General features: G+C 49.9%; 5 protein-coding genes across 10 annotated transcripts; all 5 read left to right on the top strand.

The window, feature by feature from the left end:
• Positions 1-1,215: 1,215 nt before the first annotated feature.
• LDX57_004107 (pirin family protein) lies at positions 1,216-2,079 on the top strand (the record flags this gene model as incomplete). Its single annotated transcript, XM_046085764.1, has 1 exon — positions 1,216-2,079. One exon carries the CDS (start codon positions 1,216-1,218, stop codon positions 2,077-2,079), a length of 864 nt encoding a protein of 287 aa, XP_045941727.1.
• A 1,073-nt stretch (positions 2,080-3,152) lies between these two features.
• Positions 3,153-3,882, top strand: LDX57_004106 (uncharacterized protein; the record flags this gene model as incomplete). The annotated part of the gene is made up of 2 exons (XM_046085763.1): positions 3,153-3,731; positions 3,838-3,882. 2 exons carry the CDS (start codon positions 3,153-3,155, stop codon positions 3,880-3,882), a joined length of 624 nt encoding a protein of 207 aa, XP_045941726.1.
• Positions 3,883-4,539: 657 nt separating this feature from the next.
• LDX57_004105 (uncharacterized protein) lies at positions 4,540-6,915 on the top strand (the record flags this gene model as incomplete). Its single annotated transcript, XM_046085762.1, has 1 exon — positions 4,540-6,915. One exon carries the CDS (start codon positions 4,540-4,542, stop codon positions 6,913-6,915), a length of 2,376 nt encoding a protein of 791 aa, XP_045941725.1.
• A 240-nt stretch (positions 6,916-7,155) lies between these two features.
• Positions 7,156-14,751, top strand: LDX57_004104 (uncharacterized protein; the record flags this gene model as incomplete). The annotated part of the gene is made up of 2 exons (XM_046085761.1): positions 7,156-7,983; positions 8,037-14,751. 2 exons carry the CDS (start codon positions 7,156-7,158, stop codon positions 14,709-14,711), a joined length of 7,503 nt encoding a protein of 2,500 aa, XP_045941724.1. The 3' UTR covers positions 14,712-14,751.
• A 508-nt stretch (positions 14,752-15,259) lies between these two features.
• LDX57_004103 lies at positions 15,260-19,573 on the top strand. Of its 6 annotated transcripts, XM_046085755.1 has the most exons (7): positions 15,260-15,388; positions 15,469-16,554; positions 16,604-17,287; positions 17,342-18,376; positions 18,432-18,729; positions 18,814-18,928; positions 18,987-19,573. In XM_046085755.1, the coding sequence occupies exons 1-7, from the start codon at positions 15,309-15,311 to the stop codon at positions 19,193-19,195; spliced, it is 3,507 nt and encodes a 1,168-aa protein (XP_045941718.1). In that variant the 5' UTR covers positions 15,260-15,308; the 3' UTR covers positions 19,196-19,573. The 6 variants fall into 6 exon arrangements, with proteins under 6 accessions (XP_045941718.1, XP_045941721.1, XP_045941720.1 ...); XM_046085760.1 differs by having other exon boundaries at positions 18,814-19,573; XM_046085756.1 differs by having other exon boundaries at positions 15,469-17,287.
• The last annotated feature ends 802 nt before the right edge of the window (positions 19,574-20,375 follow it).

Below are 20,375 nucleotides of genomic sequence, written 5' to 3'. Positions count from 1 at the left end.
GAAAAAAGATATGCTCAGTACGTCTGTATTCTTGGAATTTATCTAAGTGGCTAATGATTAACCAGTCATATTCGGATTTTTCGATTTTGATGCTTGCTTCTCAGCAGCTTTTGTGATGATTCTGTCAGCCATTGTTGATTCTATCGACCCCGGTCGATGCAAGCAAACTTCTCCGTCTGGACTCCGAGATGCACTTGATACGTTAGAGTTCCTGTCTGATCGCGGCAACCATTTGGCAAAACGGGGACTACTGGAAGTACGTCAGACATGGGATTGCTTCTCGGCATACCTCGAGCGACGCCATGACACGCAAACCCAACCCCGGGTTATTGGTGGAGCTGTCTTTCCAAGTGAAGAACAATCACATACCATTGCCGACGACGCCACTTCACACGTCCTTCCGACCTCTACAACGAACACGAACGTCGGCGATGGGCATGGCCCCAACTCAGGAGACCATACTCTAAGTGGCAATGACGCTCTAACCTCGGAAAACAGTGGGCTTGAAGGGGCACTCCTTCTGGACACTAATCTGCTAGATGACTTCGCACAAATTTGGAATGGGATAACTGAAGATCAGTCATTGACATCGTTTCCCAATGATGACGGCGGCGTTCCAACAGAGGCACCACCATACTACTTGTATCCACTCTATAATTCTCTTGACTTGGACCTTGTCGAGGGCGATATAGACTCTTTCGCAGGACTTCGGCAGAGTATGTCGAACATGTGAACAAGTACCAGCAAAGCCCTAGTGAAAGGAATTTACCTCACTGGGTAAGCAGCATTTGTTCAACATATATTTTGTATCCACTGGTTAGAATATTCAACGATTTGGATGGAAGAAGTTTCTTTTTTTCATCTTCTTCATTGTTTTGAAGATCTTCTTGATGATACAGCTGAAATCCTAGGACGGGTACATTGATAGCTGCAAGCCACAAAGAACAGAAACCGCATTCATCGACCAGATGGTTCGAATCAAAGGGCGATTGAATTTTTCAGCGCTGATTGATGCTGACCGAGTGGGGCAAAAAAGTGGATTAGTCGATCATTTTTAATGCTGACATGCGCTTAGTCACGCCCCCGTCGTGCGTCATTCCTGAAGTATAAAAGCCTCCAAGTCCCTCTCTCCTCTATTCAGCATTCTGATCAAAATTAAGTCGCTTTTATATAATTACATTCTTTTCTAAATTAATTCAGATCAGCTCATCTGAAATGTCCAAGCCTCTCCCACACATCAAAATCGCCCTCCGCCGCTCCGCAGATCGTGGATACGCTGAACACGGCGGCTGGCTCAAATCCCATCACACCTTCAGCTTCGCCTCCTACTTTGACCACCGCTTCACACAATTCGGTAGCCTTCGAGTCCTTAACGAAGACCGCGTCGCCGCCCGAAATGGCTTCCCAACCCACCCACACCGCGACGCCGAGATCTTCAGCTACATTCTCTCTGGGGAACTGACCCACCGCGACAGCATGATCAAACGCGGCGCCGAAGGACCCCAAGGCAAAGACTTTTACCGGATGAAGCGAGGCGATGTACAATTCACGACTGGTGGCACAGGAATCGCACACTCCGAAATGAACGAGTCGAACAAAGAGGTGCATTTCTTGCAGATTTGGGCGCTGCCGTGGAAACGGGGTTTGGTGCCGAGATACCACACGAAGAGCTTCGCGGACGAGGAAAAGAAGAAGGGCTTTGTTACTATCCTTTCGCCATTGAAGGCTGGGGTTGATGCATCGGCTGCGCAGGAGGAGGAGGCTGAGCCGGTTCTCGAAGGGTCAATTCCGATCCATGCGGACTTTGTCATGGGCGCAGGGATTCTAGCGCCCGAGAAGATGTTTGAGTGGAGGATTGGAGGTGGGGAGGGAGTGGTGCAGACGAGGAAGAGGAACGTCTATGTGCATCTGCCGGCTAGCAAGAAGGGGGGAGCGAAGGTGGAGCTGAATGGAAGGGAGGATACAGTGCTTGAAGAGGGCGATGGGGCATTTGTGACTGGGGCCAGCGTAGGGGATTTGTTGAGGTTCAAGAGCATTGGTAACAGTGAGGCTGAAGTGGTGGTTCTAGATAGTGATTGATCTCATGTGAATTTGATGGTTGTATGATTAATACTCGAGTGTCGAATCTATGGAGATACACAGTTTGACCACCTCCTTTTGTTTTAGGTCGATTTAGCTCGATCAGTTGGACCTATTTTGTAGCAATAATTGTACATAAAAGCGTTGCTTTCTCCTTCTGTCGCCCGTAATGTCCAGCGGTAGTGGAAGCGAGGATGTGCAATTCATCAACAAACTTTGGAACAAGCTATTTCCACTAATCTTTGCTAATATGAGCCGACGTTGTTCTCAAACTACACCTGAGCACAGATCGAACCTAAGGCTGTCGCGAGAATATCGCCGTCTTGACTGCCCTATGGTCGTCTTTTTCTTCTTTTTTTCCAAAGCCCTACGGCCCAGGGATAGTAAGAGCAGGGGATTTCGCGATTGTAAATCTCGTCTCTTTTTAAACGATCAATTGGGTTTCTCAACACTCCTCGAGTCAATCATTTTCCAACGAGCCGATGATCTTCACAGGAACAGTGTGCGATTGGCGGGTTTTTGAAGCGATTGGTCGTGGCGCCTTGTACCATGGAATTGGAGCCTTGAGATCTGCGGATATCCATCCGCATCCAGAGAACCATGGTAGCCTCCTTTGTCTAGATTGTTGACGGATGTAACCTCAATTCACATCAAACATGATCTGCCGGAGGTCTTGTTCGTCTTTCCTTAGCGACAAGGTGTAGGCTATTCAGAGGAGTCAATCCTTGTACAGCGTACGGTGGCAAGGGATATTCGGAAATGGAAATTTGATCGGTTCCAGACCATTTCTCAACGTCACTACAACATAGATCCCAGCACATGTACGACGTATTTCTCTTGGTACAGACGGGGCCCTGGGCTATCTGGCCATAGAGACCGCGAGATGCATCGTATTGCTAAAGTATCTCGAATTGATTGGCGGCGCACGATGATTAGTGACGTAACGGTAGAAGGGTCATAGAGGACTGTAGGTCTGTTAATGGGTTCAAAAGCACAAGATGGAACGTTTCACCTGCCATTGCCGGGCCTCCGTTGTGCACCAGTGGTCCAAAACACCCCACGATCCGCCCATAATGTCTGAATCCGGCTCTGTGGAAGCGCAGATTTTCCCTATTCCCACTGATGACGAGGAAAGACACGCGAACGATATGCAACATGCCCTCAAACCCGAGGATATCATACCTACTGCGCCTCCAACGCCCCCAAAAGACAGATCACTGTCGGCGGATAGCGGTATAGCATTACAGAAACCGCAATCGCCAGTAACCCCACCGACCGATGACGATGAAGAGAATGAATTGTTGCGAGAGGTTATTGCTCAGTGCGGTTGTGCGCCAAACGACGTCGAGGATCTTTATGCTTGCACCCCCTTGCAAGAGGCAATGGTGGCACAGACCATGAGAGAGCCAAGTGCATACACGATCGAGCATGAGTTTTATCTCTCTCCGGAAATAGACCCCAAAAGACTTCAAAATGCCTGGAACCAGACGGCCCAGGCGAACCCAGCTCTTCGAACACGCATGGTAGCCACGCACCAGCGAGGATGTCTTCAAGTGGTCCTTCGAGGACCGGTTCCGTGGCAGATGGAATGCGATGATGAGGCAGTCCCAGAGGAAACCACGGTCACCGTCTGGAAGATCGGTGCGCCATTGGTATCCTTCTCATGCAACACAAGTCAACATATACTCCGAATTAAAATCCATCATTCTATATGCGACGGCTGGTCTATTGGTCTTCTTTTGAAAGAGACCGAAGCAGCCTATCATGGGGATGATCTCGCACCACGATCATTCCGCCCGTTAGTAGATTATATCGATGCGACGAAGGCTCAGACCAAGGCATTCTGGGAGGCCGAATTTCAAGGTGTCGATTCATCTTCGATGAGCATCTTCCCGCAAGTACCCATCAAAGGATATACTCCAACACCCAGTCATCGGATAGAAAGATCATGGAACATTGATGGAGGTTTCACCAGTCCAGGAACAGTAAATAGCCAGTTCACTTGCTCACGGCGGCCCGTATCGATTTACGCCAGAAGCCCGAGTTCTTCAATTCGCGTCCCCAGCATTCGACTTGTGCATTATAGAGCACTTAAGCACACTGATTATGGGAGGTTGTGTCTGTATTCCGTCGGCGGACGATTGTCATAGCAAGCTGGGCAAGTCGATACAGAAATTTGGTGTTACGGTTGCATGCTTGACGCCAACTGTGGCAAGAATCATAAATCCGGAGGACCTACCGACCTTAGACGTGATGATATTTGTTGGAGAGGCTGTACTGGCTCGTGATGTGGAACGGTGGCAGCCACATATTCAGGCTGTAGGAAATGCCTACGGTCCGGCCGAGTGCTCAGCTGTTTTAAGTGTCCAGCCAGAGCTCAAATGTCATGATCCATCCAATATAGGGTTCCCTACAGGAGGCATTGGCTGGGTCGTTCACCCGAATGACCACAATCGTCTCATGCCTGTGGGGTGTACTGGCGAGCTATTGATCGAAGGATTGATTGTTGGCAAGGGCTACTTGTCCAACCCGAATCAGACGGCAAAGGCGTTCATCGAGAGCCCAGAATGGCGCCGTCAATTGCAGCCTGCACCTACTGGCCACCTGTACAAGACTGGAGACCTTGTGGAATACGCGGGAGATGGAAGCTTCCGCTACCATGGCCGGAAGGACACACAAGCCAAAGTACACGGGCAGCGGTTGGAGCTGGGTGAAATCGAGCATCATTTGCGCAGTGCATTTGCAGTAGAACATGTCGTTGCCGAATTAATTCGTTCTTCCCCGGAAGATGGCACTGACCATCGCCCCGACGTCTTCCTCACTGCATTCGTTCACCATCAAAACAATGAGTCAATGAATACTACCAATGAAGAGGGTGTGATTCTTCCTCCAAGCGATAGCTTCCGCGCTGCATGCGCAAATGCCGAGGTTGAGCTATCCGACTCACTTCCACAATTCATGGTGCCAGATGTATTTCTGCCAATATCATATGTGCCGCTCACACCATCCGGAAAGACCAATCGGCGTGCCCTCCGTGATCAAGTTGGTGATTTATCATGGACAGCTATGCAGAGGTATCGAGCAACTGACACCGAGCCCGAGTTTCCATCGACAGCGCAGGAGGACTCCTTACGCACGATCTGGGCAGAGACCTTGAACCGGCCGATAGGCGATATTGGAGTCGACGATAGTTTCTTCCGCCTCGGAGGTGACTCGGTCAGCGCCATGCAGATGGCCGCGAGCTGCCAGGCGTCTGGATTCAACATTGTTGTCGCGGACATCTTCCGCTGCCCAAGTATCAGGAAACTATCCGAGAAGGTCCAGAAGGCATGTGGATTGATCCCGTTGGCGGCTGGGCTGGGGGATACTCAAACTGAAACCCGGTTTGACCTGTCACCAATTCAACAATTCTTCTTTGACAGGGTACCCGATGGACATGACAAATTTACAATGGAGTTCCTGGTCCGGATCGCTAGACCCCTCATGGAGGCACAGGTAGAGGAAGCTATACTAGCTTTGAGTGGGCGACATGCTATGCTACGGGCGCGATTTGAAAAAGACAGTAACGGATGCTGGGGCCAAGTGATAGGAGAAAGCCTTCAGAAAGGCGTATGTTTCCGACCGCACTGGCTTTGTTCAATTCATGACCACAAAGACCTGAAGAACATTCTTGTTGGTGGTCGAGAATTGCTCCGTCCAGCAGAAGGAACGCAAATGGTCGCTAACCTTCTGAATGCCAAAGAAGGGCAGTTCCTGTCACTGATTGCGCACCACATCGTTATAGACCTTGTGTCATGGCGAGTGCTGCTTCAGGATCTGGAAGATATCCTGACGACTGGTCGACCTTTACAACCCACATCAACTTCTTTCCAACAGTGGTGCAAGCTACAACGCGCACATATCAGGGATGAGATGGATCCGCCAGAACCGTTAGCTTCTAACCCACCTCCAATGGGCTACTGGGGCTCCTCGGCCATTTGCACCGAAAACACTTGGGATCGGGCAATCCGAAGCACAGTCACAGTAGGGCGCGATGCAACACAAGATATCCTGGGCAAGGCAAACGATGCCTTTCATACTCGTCCTGTCGAGCTCGTACAGGCAGCTGTTCTTTATTCATTTGTTCGGGTCTTCGATGATCGACAGGCGCCAACCATCTTCACCGAAGGCCACGGACGAGAACCATGGGACGCTCGTATTGACATAGCCCGTACTGTGGGCTGGTTTACTACTATCGCACCATTGTTCTTGGACGTGAATAAGAGCCATGACCTTCTTAGGTTGTTGGAACTGACAAAAGACGGCCGACGTAAACAGCTCAGTCACGGTTTCTCCTCATTTTCACGCCGCTATCTGCAAGGGGAGGACCGACGTAGCGAACAGGATGACCTGCCGATGGAAATTCTGTTCAACTATACAAGCCTTTTCCAGCAACTAGAACGCACGGACGCACTCCTTCAATTCGCACAACTCCCCAGTGACAGCCTTTTATCCATGCCGGGAGACCTGCCTCGTTTCGCTTTGATAGATGTCAATGCAGTCGTCATGGACGGCTACCTCACCCTGAATTTTATACATAATTCCCGCATGAAAAATCAGACCCGCATTATGCAGTGGATTGACAAGTGCCGAGAAACCCTCGAAGCTCTTCCTATTATGCTGCAGCAAGAACAGCGACTGACAGTGTCGGACCTTCCGCTATTGTCATTTGCGGAAGACAGCCAACTCCGAGATCTGCTGCACAATATATCTTCCCGGTTCGATGTCCCGCGAAGCAAATTGAGGACATTTACCCATGCACTCCATTGCAACTCGGGATATATATCAGCCAACTGAAAAACACGCAAGCATACTGGTCGCACCTGCGGTGGTCAGTCCCTCGGGCAGCGCAAGGGCAAGACGGACCCGTCGATCTGCAACGAGTGAAAGTGGCATGGCAAAAGGTGGTAGAGCACAATCCTATCTTGAGGACAGTCTTCATCGAGAACACCGCTTATCCTCGAGAGCCAATACAAGTGGTTCTGCAGTCCACTGATGCGAGCATCCAGGTGGAAGAACAGCTCGCCATAACGAACGATGGCGATCTCCCAGGCCTGCCAGAGTGTTTCCATTTATATCACCGGTTGCCAACAGATCGCGGCCGTCCGCCCCATCTGCTACAGAACGCCCCGACCGGATGGTAGTGTGTTCTGCCAATTGACAATCCATCATATATTGGTCGACGGAGCCACGGAACAAATATTCCTGGCCGAGTTCGACCGTGCGTATCGTGGGGTGTTGGATGAAACACCCGCTGAGAAGTTGGGCTCCTACGTCAATTACCTAGCAGGCTGCGATCTCGCAAGATGGAAGGAATATTGGAAAGATTATCTGAAGAATCTCGCCCCATGCATCTTCCCTTCATTAGATGTCTCCGTACAGAGACCTCCGAAGCTGATGCCCCAGATTCTTCCCTTCAATTTCGAGATTGGACAAGAGTTGCATGCTTTCTGTCAGCAAAATGGCATGACAGCGTCTAGCTTTCTGCAAGTGGCCTGGGGACTGGTGCTGCGGACATATACCGGGTCCGAGTCTGTGTGTTTTGGCTATTTGCACTCCTGTCGTGACCTGCCCATTGTTTATGCCGACCGCATTGCTGGTCCGATGGTCAACATCTTGGTATGCCAGCTATCGTTAGATAAGGATACGTTGGCTTTGGAAACGCTTCTGGCAAACCACGAAGCGTATGCAAACAGTATTGAGCACCAACATTGCTCCCTGGCAGAGATGATTCACTCACTTCAACTGTCTGGGAAATCTCTCTTCAATACTGTGATGTCCATACAGAAGGACGTTTTGACCTCCGACAGTGAGTGTGCATTCGAGGGCGCCGTAGAACCCGAGGAAGGAGTTGATGCGACTGAGGTGAGTGAGCTGTGATTTATTTTTAGAGATCGGAATTACTGAGTCACGTTTAGTTTGACTTGACGGTTAATATCGCCACAAGCCAAAGCAGAATCCGTGGAGATTTGACCTATTGGGCCCATCTCCATTCCCATTCCCAAGTGGGCATGATCGCGGATGCTTTCCACAGTAGCATCATGCAGTTGCTACGGAGCAGTCACTCACCTGTTGACAGCTTAGCAATCGCAGGCAGCGGGAACATGGATCAAATTCTCCGATTCAATAAATCATTACCAGAAAGCATCGAGACTTGTATTCATACGGAGATCATAAAATCGAGCCTCGATTACCCTGAACCGGTGGCGGTTTCTGCTTGGGACGGCGATCTCACTTACGGGGAGCTCAAAGAGAGGGCGAACGCGGTTGCCAAAGAACTGGCCCTGCGCTCGGTTGGTCCGGGGACATTTGTACCGATACTCAGCGAAAGGTCAAAGTGGGAGCCCGTGTCAATAGTGGCTGTCCTGGAAGCAGGTGGTGCGTTTATTTTGCTTGATCCTGCCCAGCCACAAGACAGACTTCAAAGCATGATCCACGATGACTTCGACTGCCCCGTGATCATCGCTTCTCGTCGGCAAGCTGAACTGGCGGCCAGCATTGTTTCTGAAGTCATCGTTGCAGAATCAGCGGAGCATGGCGAGGTTGACTACGAGGTTCTCGTATTCAATTTGGCCTCCGTGTCTGCGCAGTCTGCTTGCTACGCGGTCTTCTCTTCCGGAAGCACGGGGAAGCCCAAAGCCAGTGTTATTGAACATCGCTCTTATCTGTCGGCTGCCCATCACCACAGCAAAGCCATGGATTTAAATGCGCAATCGCGGGCTCTGCATTTTGCTTCCAATGCGTTCGACGCAGCTATCTTGGAAATCCTGAGCACTCTTCTTGTAGGAGGATGTGTTTGTATTCCTTCAGATGACGAGCGAAATAACAAACTGGAAGCCTCTATCGCCAAGTACGAAGTAACTTGGACCCTTCTCACGCCCTCCGTATCTCGCGTCCTCGACCCACGGGCAGTGCCAACTCTGAAGACGCTGGTATTTGGAGGGGAGCGAATGAGCTTAGACGATATCCGACGGTGGTCCCCATATGTAGCGTGCATGAACGCTTACGGACCCTCCGAGGCTTCTGTGGTCTCAACATGCCAGCCCTCTAGCCAGTGCCTTCTGGATGATCCCTCGAATATCGGGCATCCCACAGGAGCTGTTACTTGGGCACTTAACTCACATCCGCCACACAAGCCCGTTCCCCTTGGTGCCATTGGTGAGCTTGCGATCGAGGGTCCTATTGTTGGCCGTGGCTACGTCAACCGACCAGACAATATGAAGGAATCATTTTTGCCTTATCCAGAATGGCTGCGTAGAATCCGCAATACAGCAAATGGCGTGCTCTATAAGACAGGAGATCTGGTCCGAATGATGCCCGATGGGTCGATCACCTACCTCGGTCGTCGCGACAACCAAGTCAAGTTGCATGGGCAGCGAATTGAGCTGGCAGAAGTTGAACATCAAGTGCAACGGTGTTATCCTGTAGCAAATCCTGAGGTATTTGCCGACCTCGTGACGCATGAGGCTTCCCAAACATCTTATCTTCTCGCAACCATCGCTGTCTCTCTACGAACAGGCGAAGAACTGTTCAAGAAAGCAGCACACGAGACGAAAGCCCGCTTGCGGTCCGAGGTCCCGTCATTCCTGGCTCCTTCCTTTTTGTTCGCAGCTGAAGAAGTACCGCGACTAGTTAATGGCAAAGTCGACCGTCGCAAGCTGCAGCAAGCAGCCTCTCAGATGGTACAAACTGAAATAAGCCAGTCCTTGGTATCCCATTCATCGCGGAACTTATATCAATTGATGCCAGAACAAAGAGTATTGCAAAGACTCTGGGCAGATATTCTCAACCGCCCTTCGGACTCGATCTTCCCAGAAGATGATTTCTTTGCTATCGGAGGTGACAGCGTTGCTGCCATGAAGCTCTCATCGAGTACTGCTACAGAAGGCCTCGATATATCGGTATCAGATATTTTCCTTCATTCCACGCTAAAAGACCTTGCAAATGTTGCCGCGACCCGCCAGCCTCCTGTATTGGGCCCGACCAACAAACTCCCACACAACCAGAGAGAAGCTTTCTCGCTCCTCCCAAGTGGACATAAGGAAGAGATACTATCTCAAGCAATGAGTCAATGTTGCGTTCCAAGGGAGCAGATTCAAGATGTCTATCCGTGTACCGAGCTACAGGTCGGACTCGCTGCCCTAACAGCACAACATCAGGGGGCGTCTGTTGCGCGTCACCGTTTTCGATTGGGACCTGGTATCGATTTGAACAGACTGAGAAAGGCGTGGCAGACTGTGATGGCAGGAAATGACATCCTGCGCACTCGCGTGATGATTTTCGATACGGGCTATCTTCAGGTTCTGTTGAAGCAAGATGAGCTTCTTTGGATCACTGCCAATGAGCGCAGAGGAGAGACATTACAGTGGGAATTGGTCTTCGGACAACCACTTGCACAGTTTGAAATAGTTCCATCAATCACAGATCAAGAAGGCGAGAATAGCCAATTTGATTTGCTGATCACAATGCATCATGCGATCTACGATGCCTGGTCTCTGACGGTTCTTGTCGAAAAGGCAACATTGGCATACCACGACCAATATACACCAAACATGGACGCAGTCCCGTTCCGGGATTTTATCGCATACTCTATCTTCCAGGAGGAACCGAGTCTGGCGTATTGGAGCAAGCAGCTCCGCGAGTTGAAAGCAGATCAATTCCCACAGTTACCGAGTCCGTCCTATCGCCCCCAGCCTTCAACACAAATTGAGCGCACCTTCCACACCGGCCCGTTAATAGATGCTTGGGTCAACCGCACTGCAGCAATTCGACTCTCTTGGGCTCTTGTGCAGTCACAGTATCAGAACAGCGACGATATCGTTTTTGGTGTTATATCCAACGGACGCACGGCACCCATTCAAGGTATTGAGGCTATGGTCGGGCCGACAATCGCGACATATCCGCTCCGTGTTCAGGTTAATAGAGACCTCAAGGGTTCACAGGCGATCGCGAACTTACATCAGCAGTCAATGGAGCTTGCCAGCTTCGAGCAGATTGGACTCTCCAAAATCGCTGCTCTTGGGACAGATGGTGCCCGCGCGTGTGCCTTTCAAATCTTGCTCATGGAGCTACGCGCAAATGATGACGGTCAAGGACAGGCTATTAGAGGTTTAATGCAGGCATTCGACACTTCTTCTGCGGATGATGGGTCTTATACATACGCAGTTCAATTGGCTGCTATGATAAAGCCAGAAGAAGTCAGCGTGGCAGCTTGCTTCGATTCCAATGTTGTATCTGAGTGGCAGATGAGCCGAATGTTGGATCAGTTTGGTCACATATTGCAGCAAGTCCATGTCGACCTTGACCGGAGTGTTCAAGATATCACCACGATTAACCGGAATGATATCCAGCAACTTCAAAGCTGGTATCCTGAGATACTAGATCCGGGCGCAAGGACCGTGGTTGACTGCATACACCAGCAATGTATTACACAGCCTTCATCTCCTGCAATTTCGAGCTCTATTGGTGATCTGTCATACGAAGAGCTGAAAATGCGGTCGGACGCTGTTGCTGACCGACTGTTCGCGAACGGTGCAGGACCAGGCACTTCTATTCCGATTTACCTTGAGCGTTCTCAGTACGTGCCTGTTGCTGTTCTCAGTGTTCTCAAGACCGGAGCAGCGTTCGTGCTCCTGGATACCGAACTTCCTCTCGAGAGATTACGGACGATTTGCGCAGGTATTAGCGCTTCTATCATCATTTCCTCTATTGCCACTCAGGAAAAGGCCAGCAGGTTGGGCGCAGAGGTTGTCACACTCATGCCAGAAGAAGCTCTGCCTTCCTCCCGACGGAGATATGAATCGACATTTGGCCCGAACCAACCTCTCTACGTATCATTTACATCAGGTTCGACTGGAGCTCCCAAAGGAGTCGTTGTCAGCAACAACGCATTCATGGCCACAGCCATGGGCCACTCTCGCGTTTCTGGTCTCAGTCCCCAAAGCCAGGTGCTTCAGTTTGCCTCTTACGCGTTTGACGTCAGTATCTTGGAGCTTCTGCCAACCCTCATGGCGGGCGGCTGCCTATGCATTCCCTCTGATTTAGAACGGCGCGATCAGTTGGCAGAAACGGTTACAGCGTTGCGCACGAATTTTGCCATGCTGACACCATCTGTTCTGCGGACAATCGACCCTACCATCGCTGTATCTTTGGACACAGTCATTACGGGTGGAGAGTCCCTGAGACCAAGCGATATTCAGCAGTGGGCCCCATATGTTAACCTTTTAACGGGCTACGGGCCAGCAGAAGCCGCTGTCACGTTTACCATGAGCTCCTGTATCCGAGACCCCTCTCAGGCTACGAACATCGGATCTCCTGTGGCAGGTGCTGTCCATGTAGTAGACCCCAGAGACCCGCAGCGGCTGGTTCCCATAGGTGCAATTGGCGAGCTTCTTCTTCAAGGGCCTCAAGTATCTCAGGGCTATCTTAAAAACACAGAGAAGACGAGATCCACCTTCATCGCACCTCCGAGATGGTTGAAGGAAGTGCATCAGCAAGACCCCTACGATTGTGAGGCGCCGCTGTACTGTACGGGCGATCTTGTCCGCTATGGTCAGGATGGCTCATTGTGGTTCATGGGCAGAAAGGATAATCAGGCAAAGCTGCGAGGGCAGCGTATGGAGTTAGGTGAAATTGAGGAGCAGATTAAGCGGACCATGATCGGAGTGAAAGACGTGGTGGCAGAAGTAATCACACCGTCGTCAACATCCGATTCCCCATGGCTTGCTGCTTTCGTCACACTGGTTGAACCAGGTCCTGAATCATCATCAACAGGGATCATTCCATCGCTAGACACCCTCCTTCCCTCAAGCTTTGCGGAAACAACCGCAGCTGTTGTTCGGCAACTTGAAAGCGTGCTTCCCAGCTATATGGTCCCGTCCCTAGTTATACCTCTTCGGCGCATGTTACACACACCAAGTGAAAAGGTCGACCGTCGATTGCTGCGAGAGGCAATCGCAACTATTCCGCGACATGAGCTTGACCGGCACTTGGCGCCAGAAGCCATCGACAAACGAGCACCATCTACAGAGGCCGAGTACTTGCTTCGGGATATCTGGGCTCGTGTGCTTCGCGTCACAGCGGATGAAATAGGGGCAGATGATAGCTTCTTCCGCTTGGGAGGTGATTCTATCTCGGCCGTGAGGGCCCCCGTGGAGGCTCGCTCTTCGGGTGTCAAACACTCTGTCGGAGAATTACTCCAATGGCAGACTATCTCTGTAGTGGCTGAGAGATCCGCACACATTCCAACGCGCGAACATTCCTGGACCACCCCTGTGCCCTTTTCGCTGGTCTCAGACAGCGAAAAAGCAAGCGTCCTCTCCTCAGTCTTATGCAAAATGCGTTCTTTAATGCCCGATGATGTACAAGACATCATTCCGGCAGCTCCACTGCAGGCATTCTATATCACCCATTCGTCGCCTGTTTCTATGACGCAGTCTTTCGAAACTCACTTCGATACCAGCCGGTTTCGCAATGCATGTACACGTTTAGTCGCTCAGCATACCATCCTGCGCACAGCTTTCGTCCGTCATAACAAAAGATTTTTCCAGGTGATCCTGAAGGAGTTTGATCCGAAAATCGAGTTCATAGAATGTGCAGACCCGGAGCAATGGGTTCAAGCAAAGTCCAATGAGCCATCATCAGCTACGACAGCTGAAAGTTCGATACCACTGGCATTTACTGTTGTGACCAGTTCCACCCAACAATGGTGCATGCTCATCATTCAAATTTCCCACGCGCAGTACGATGGACTTTCTGTGCCAGTCCTTTGGGAGGACCTCATTACTGCGTATCAGGAGGGGGAGTTGAAGGAAAGCGGGCAATTCAGGGACGTGGTTTCATACCGCCTGGACGCGGAGAACCCTAGCTTGCCCTTCTGGAAGGATCAACTCAAAGGTGCCCCTGTCTCGGCAATTGACCCCTTGCAACTCACTGGAATGTCCCAGCCTTCCATTAACGATGTTTCTGTGGAGCTCAAAATCTCCCAACCACCGCTTCTGTCGGGCATAACTCTTTCCACTCTTGTTAAGGCAGCATTGGCATGGGTATTGTCGCAGCAGGCTGAATCCTCTGATGTTATTTTAGGCCAGATCGTGCACGGGCGTGGTGGCTCTCTTCCCAACATAGACAGGACGTTGGGGCCATGCCTCAATCAGCTACCACTACGGGTCATGCTGGATGCTGAATGGACCGTCGAAGATCTCCTGCGAGATGTTCAGGGTCGGCAGGTGGAGATAGTGGCGAACGACAACGTTTCGTTCGAACAGATTGTCCGCAGCTGCACCTCCTGGCCCGAAGGCTCAACCTTTGGCTGCTTTGTGCACCACCAGGGGCTTGCGATGACTGAAACCGCAGCTGTCGTGGAGATTTGTGGCATCAAACCATCGTCTGGCCCAGGAAGGGCCACCTCTAGAATGGCTGCTGGACAAGTCGGAGTGGTTTCGATAGAACATGAATCGTGTCTTGAGGTGCGCATCACTGCTGCAGAGAACACATTGGATCAACCCAGCGCCATTCACTTGGCAAAGAGGGTCGTTGATGCCATTGAGTTGTTTGCGGGCTCTCCTTCCTCAAGTCTTTTGTCATTGGCTTGACTGAATTATTGGATTTGGGTTGTGTGATTTGATTGACTGCGTTTGTATTATTTTTCGCTCGTGCTTCTGAGTATTGGATCATGGCTACACCTTGATATTGGCTTGTAATTGCGGCTCTTTATGTATTTAATGTTAATAATTAATCCGATACTTACTGTTATTGTCACTGCTCCAACGTGTGGTTATCATCTGGAATGTTGGGATATATATTGCGGACGTATATAGTTGACCATGGAGGGGGGTGTACATTTCTTTCCGTGCTGCACAGAAAGAATGCGTTAGAACAATAGAACAATAAAAAAAAAATCGTACTTCTCCAGAAGATCAACACTGATTATACTGCTCATTTGAGAGGCACTCAGGAGAGAAGTATGGGGTACCGGTACTCCGTAGAGGCGATCCAGTGACAAACTGACAACCGATACCGCCTACTGAATCCAGCCGTGGCGTACAGATGACGGGCGTCGGGGAAAACCTGTTTTCGGGTCTGGAACCCCTCCGCTCTCCCGGGAAGTTCTAGCCTTCGGGCCTCACATTTTGTTGTCAATTGACAACTCAACCCACACGGTGTAGGTTTTTCTTTTACGCCATACAACAATGACAATAGATCCTGGATTGACATGCCCTCGTGAAATCAGGTGTGACTCGGAACAGGATAGAATTCGCGATCTGTCAAGGTGCACTTTCCCTTCCCTAGGTAATGTACCTAATATCGCCGAGGCGCGTACGCTGATCTTGAAATCTCCCACCCCTCCAGATACTACTGTACATTCGATCAGGACACTCAATCGACAACTGGCCCGTCTCTTTCGCCTGATCCTACGCTGACTGCGCTCACGCAACTTGGAGTCTACCGTTTTGGATGCAACCGTGCCTTCGTTTCCATCATCGATGGTCAACAGCAACACCTCATCTCCGAAGCAACCGCCTCGGTCTCGTTACGCGATAAAGAAAACCACCTTCCCGATGATGGTATCTTCCTCGGAGTCCGGACGCTCGATCTGGAATGGGGTGTCTGCCCTCACGCCATTCGTCTTTTCACCGGACAGGATCCCTCGAAGATCCTGAATACAGAAAACATCACCGCAAATCGAACCCGCAATATCATCCGCGATTTTACCGCCGAAGACTTCTATAATAACCGCCCTTACGTCCTAGATTGGCCTCACTTCCGGTTCTATGCGGAAGTGCCCCTATACAGTCCCTCCGGATATGTGCTAGGTTCATATTGTGTGGTGGACAACAAAACACGGACAGAGTTCAGAGATGAAGATGTGGCGGCTCTACAGGAAATTGCAGATGCCATCGCCCAGCATCTTGAGAATGTTCGGATCGTTCATTATCACCAACGGGCTGAAAGTTTGGTGAAAGGCTTAACAAATTTCGTCAAAGGGCACACGAAATCAGACCTCGCTGATAATTCAAACCGACTTCCAGTGTCACGAGAGAAACTGAGTTTTCACAATCTGATCTCTTCGGATAGCGACCCTCTCGCAAAAGGACCGGATGCGTCTCTCCCAACATGTAAATCCCTCAGTGATAAATCAGCTTTAGATCGATCATATTCAACGACCCAAGAAGAGGCGGCCGTGTCCCTTTTCTCGGAGGCAAAATCGTCGGGGATAACACAACCTACAAGCCAACCATCATCGCTTGCTCCAGGCTCACCGCAATCAACAGAACCGTTAGCCTCTGACGAGTACTTTCTAGATTCAACGATGGATGATGTGTCCATTACTGAACGTGTGGCTGCGATATTCTCCCGCGCCGGTCACGTCCTCAGGCACTCGATGGATCTGGACGGTGTAGTCTTTCTCGATGCTCGTCAAAGTGACTCGCGATTGTCAGTCTCCAGCTTTCTTTCTGCTGAAATATTTCCTAATGCTATACAGTGATCTCTCCGATGTTTCCGGGAACGAAATCCTTTCATCCACCAACGAGCCTCTGGGTTTGATGAACGACCCGGAGGATGGTCTTGATGGCAGCAACTTTGCCACCCACTCGCCAGATAGCTCGGGAGATTTGTGTCGCCCCTTAAACCATAGTACAAGCATACCACCCATTGATGAATCAAGTTCAGAACCTGAACTCAATTTGTCAGAACAATTTCTACAAATGCTGATTAAAAAGTTTCCGAGTGGGCATATATTCGACATGGAGGAAGACCGGACAGACACTTTGGAACAAAAGGTTTCTCGCCACCTTGCATATAAACTACCGGATGCGAAATCAGTACTCTTCATGCCTCTGTGGGATTGGAATAAATCCCGTTGGTTAGCTGGAACGCTAGTCTGGACGCATGACCATCGCCGTCCGTTGGGTATCGAAGAACTGCATTACTTCAAAGTTTTTGGTGATTCCATTATTTCTGAGGTATCTCGGGTGCACTGGAGCGCGACGGAGAAGTCCAAATTCGACTTCGTATCATCTATTAGCCACGAGCTTCGCTCCCCGCTGCACGGCATACTTGGAAGCACAGAGTTGATGCGATCTTTGCCTCTCCAACCCGCCCAGCATGATGTCATCAAAATGATAGAAAGATCGGGACTGACCTTGTTGGACACGATTGATCATCTGTGAGTATTCCTTACCCATATCGCGACAATCTTTTCTAATCGAACTGTTTATAGGTTGGAGTATTGTAAAATAAACGATCTGGCGACTAAGAATTCCGGTGATACCAAAGCGCAGGTTGAGGTGACGAACCGGGATTCCGACTTTGACCTTGGCATACTAGTCGAAGAAGTAGCCACCGTGCTTTGCGCTGGCCAAAAACCGCAATATGTCACCGATTCCTCGGTTACATTTTCTGCCACTAGATCTAGCGCAGAAGTACATTACCAACGTCCCAGCCAAAGCGATGAAGTATCAGTTGTTATACGAATTGAACAGCTCGATTCTTGGGTGGTGCGATCCGCTGCCGGTGCATGGAAAAGTATCTTGATGAATATCATTGGTAACGCAATGAAATGGACTAAAAACGGCCTCATTGAGGTGACACTGTCAAAAGTGAAGCCAGACCGTCACCACAGGTCTTATTTTGCCCATGCACGTGTCAGAGATACCGGCAGCGGGATCTCACGCGATTTTCTCAAGGACAAACTTTTTACTCCGTTCTCCCAAGAGGACCCACTATCGCCTGGTGTCGGCCTTGGCCTCAACATCGCACGCAAATTGGCCTTGTCCCTTGGCGGTAATATTGACATCAAAAGCGAAGTGGGTGTAGGCACCCAAGTCGACATCCAAATACCTTTCAAGGCTGCCCAATCCATCGGAATCGCAGATTGTCGTCCATCGATAACAAAGACACTCGTTCCGCCACTCATCGATGCTTCCATTGTTGGATTACAGCTTCATCCAGAAGTGGATGAAGTGCCCACGGGAATCTTAAGCGTCGATGCGAAACGGAAACTATCTATTAAGAACGCGCTCGTAGACGTGTTTACGACACAACTGGGCTGGCATCTGTCGCCACGGAAATTGTCCGACAGGACGCAAGGCGATGTCGCGATCATTGAGGAAGCGGACCTTAACCACATGCTGATCGAGGGTTTACTACCTATGACTGACCCTAAGCACCTTCGAGATTATTTCATTGTTCTCGGTGGAAATATACCGCTCCTGACTGATGATCTGCCTGAAAATATCATTCGCGTGTCTCCACCGTGAGTTACAGAAATTTCTTCTCCATATGGCACTGTAAACTGACTCTGGTAAAAGGTTCGGACCTCAAAGCCTCTACGATGCCGCCGAAAGATTTCTGAAAATCTTCAAGGCACCGATTCACTCGGACCCGACTGATTTGGCTCCTATTTCCGCCTTATCAATAAATGATGCGCAAATCTCCCCTCCAACGATAGACATGATCTCCACGAGAATGGATAATCTTTCCCCTTCTGAGTGCAACCCTGGTCTTGCGATTCCTCTTAATCCCCCTGAATCGCCTGCCCAATCAGGAGAGTCTTCACGAGAACCTATACGTGTACTACTTGTGGATGATAACGACATCAATCTCAAGGTAAGCGTGCACTCATCAAAATCCTTTGAGTAGTCGATTATGCCTCATACTGTTGCATTGTCTAAACTCACATTGTCCCATTAGATTATGTCAACGTTCATGCGCAAAATTGGCTGCCAGTACGACACGGCTTCGAATGGACTCATAGCTCTCGAGAAGTATGAGAATTCCAACCAACGCTTTGCCTTTGTTCTAATGGGTAAGCCCGAAACTTGTTCAAGAAACCTCTCTGCTGGGTTAGCTACTGACAATACTAGATATATCTATGCCCGTAATGGATGGATTGGTTTCGACGATGAAGATACGCGAATACGAAAGAACTAACGGACTTAGTTCAGCCTGCATCATGGCTGTAACGGCTGTGGCCTCCAACGACACACGGGAGGCAGCGTTGAAGGCAGGTGTCGATGATTTCTTGGTCAAACCGTTGTCTCTCGCGAAGCTACGTGAATTTATGCATGTATGAACGATCTGCATCTCACATTGATTCTCCAGTCATTCAGCCAAAATACACATGCCATCGAACAACCCCCCAGATCGATGAGCTATGATTACATGTTTAATGTTTATAAATTGAACCTCTACCCGTTTCAGCTGGCCTTCCCTTATATGTACATTATCTCGTTTAAACGAAAGGATATATCTTTTGAAACATGACGAAGAAAAGGAAATGTAATAAATAATATAACATTCCCTGGTGGCTACTCCAAACATCGTGCCAGTACGCTGAACATCTCCGAAGTCTCCGAAGCCCGGCGACTTCACGTGCCTTTTCGGAGGATGGCAATGTAAAAAAGAAAAACAAAAAAAGGTGTTGTTGCAGATGCTGACGGTAGTATAGAAGTATGACAAAAATTGAAAAACATACAACAGCCGGGATTCGCTGGTGGTCACCCACCCAACTACTAACCGGCCGGCGTGTGGCTTGTGTGCGGTCAATAGGCGGGTGGGTGCCTCTAAACCGGCGACCCTGGCGATCGCCGCCAAGGCTCCTGGGTATGCTTTAGATAACACCTGCGTCGCCTGGCGACATCCGGCGAACACCCGGCGACCAGGGTGATCTAGCTGACTACCCCACTTTATGTTCCTCTCCCAGAGATTATTGGTTTATTACCCCGCCTCTTAAAACAGCCGGTGTCTGAACTAGAGATGCTGCGCCTCTTTGGTCATTAAGGCAACAGGATAAGACAAGACAGTAAGTGGTCAAGCAGTCCGCCACAAATATGACAACCACACTACATACTGGGACACCAAGTATAACGTACGGAGTAGTCTAGATAGCATGACACAAGTAGGTTTAGGGGGCTGCCTAAGAAGCAAACTTGCTGAATGCGGATCTGCTCTGCTACCTAATTGCCCCAGTACAAGCTCTGATATAGGTAGTACCCTATAATAATGCACTCCTCCCTCCTCCCCGTTGATGAGGAGTAACATAAGAAGGGCAGCTGGGTAGGTAGATCAAATATCCACTCACGATATTCACCAGCAGGGCTCGTCCCAACTGATACTATTAAATGGAGCATATGACGCTCATTGACAGTATCCTGACTATGCCGGGTACAACGGTCACGAAAGAATATAAACGCCGCATTGCCGTAATCAATGCAGTAATTAGTTACAGTAATAATATTGAATAATGAGTTGGT

This window comes from Aspergillus melleus (assembly GCF_016097325.1).
Source record: "Aspergillus melleus strain CBS 546.65 chromosome Unknown contig2, whole genome shotgun sequence".
In the NCBI taxonomy this organism is placed as follows: domain Eukaryota; kingdom Fungi; phylum Ascomycota; class Eurotiomycetes; order Eurotiales; family Aspergillaceae; genus Aspergillus; species Aspergillus melleus.
This window is presented reverse-complemented; position numbering and strand designations above follow the sequence as displayed.

What these genes read in the sequence shown, in the direction of transcription:
- LDX57_004103 (XM_046085755.1), top strand. Translation starts at nt 15,309, where the DNA reads ATGACAATAGATCCTGGATTGACATGCCCTCGTGAAATCAGGTGTGAC. An exon ending in AGAATTCGCGATCTGTCAAG is followed by an intron (nt 15,389 to 15,468) that starts GTGCACTTTCCC and finishes CCACCCCTCCAG; the next exon opens with ATACTACTGTACATTCGATC. An exon ending in CTTTGCCTTTGTTCTAATGG is followed by an intron (nt 18,929 to 18,986) that starts GTAAGCCCGAAA and finishes TGACAATACTAG; the next exon opens with ATATATCTATGCCCGTAATG.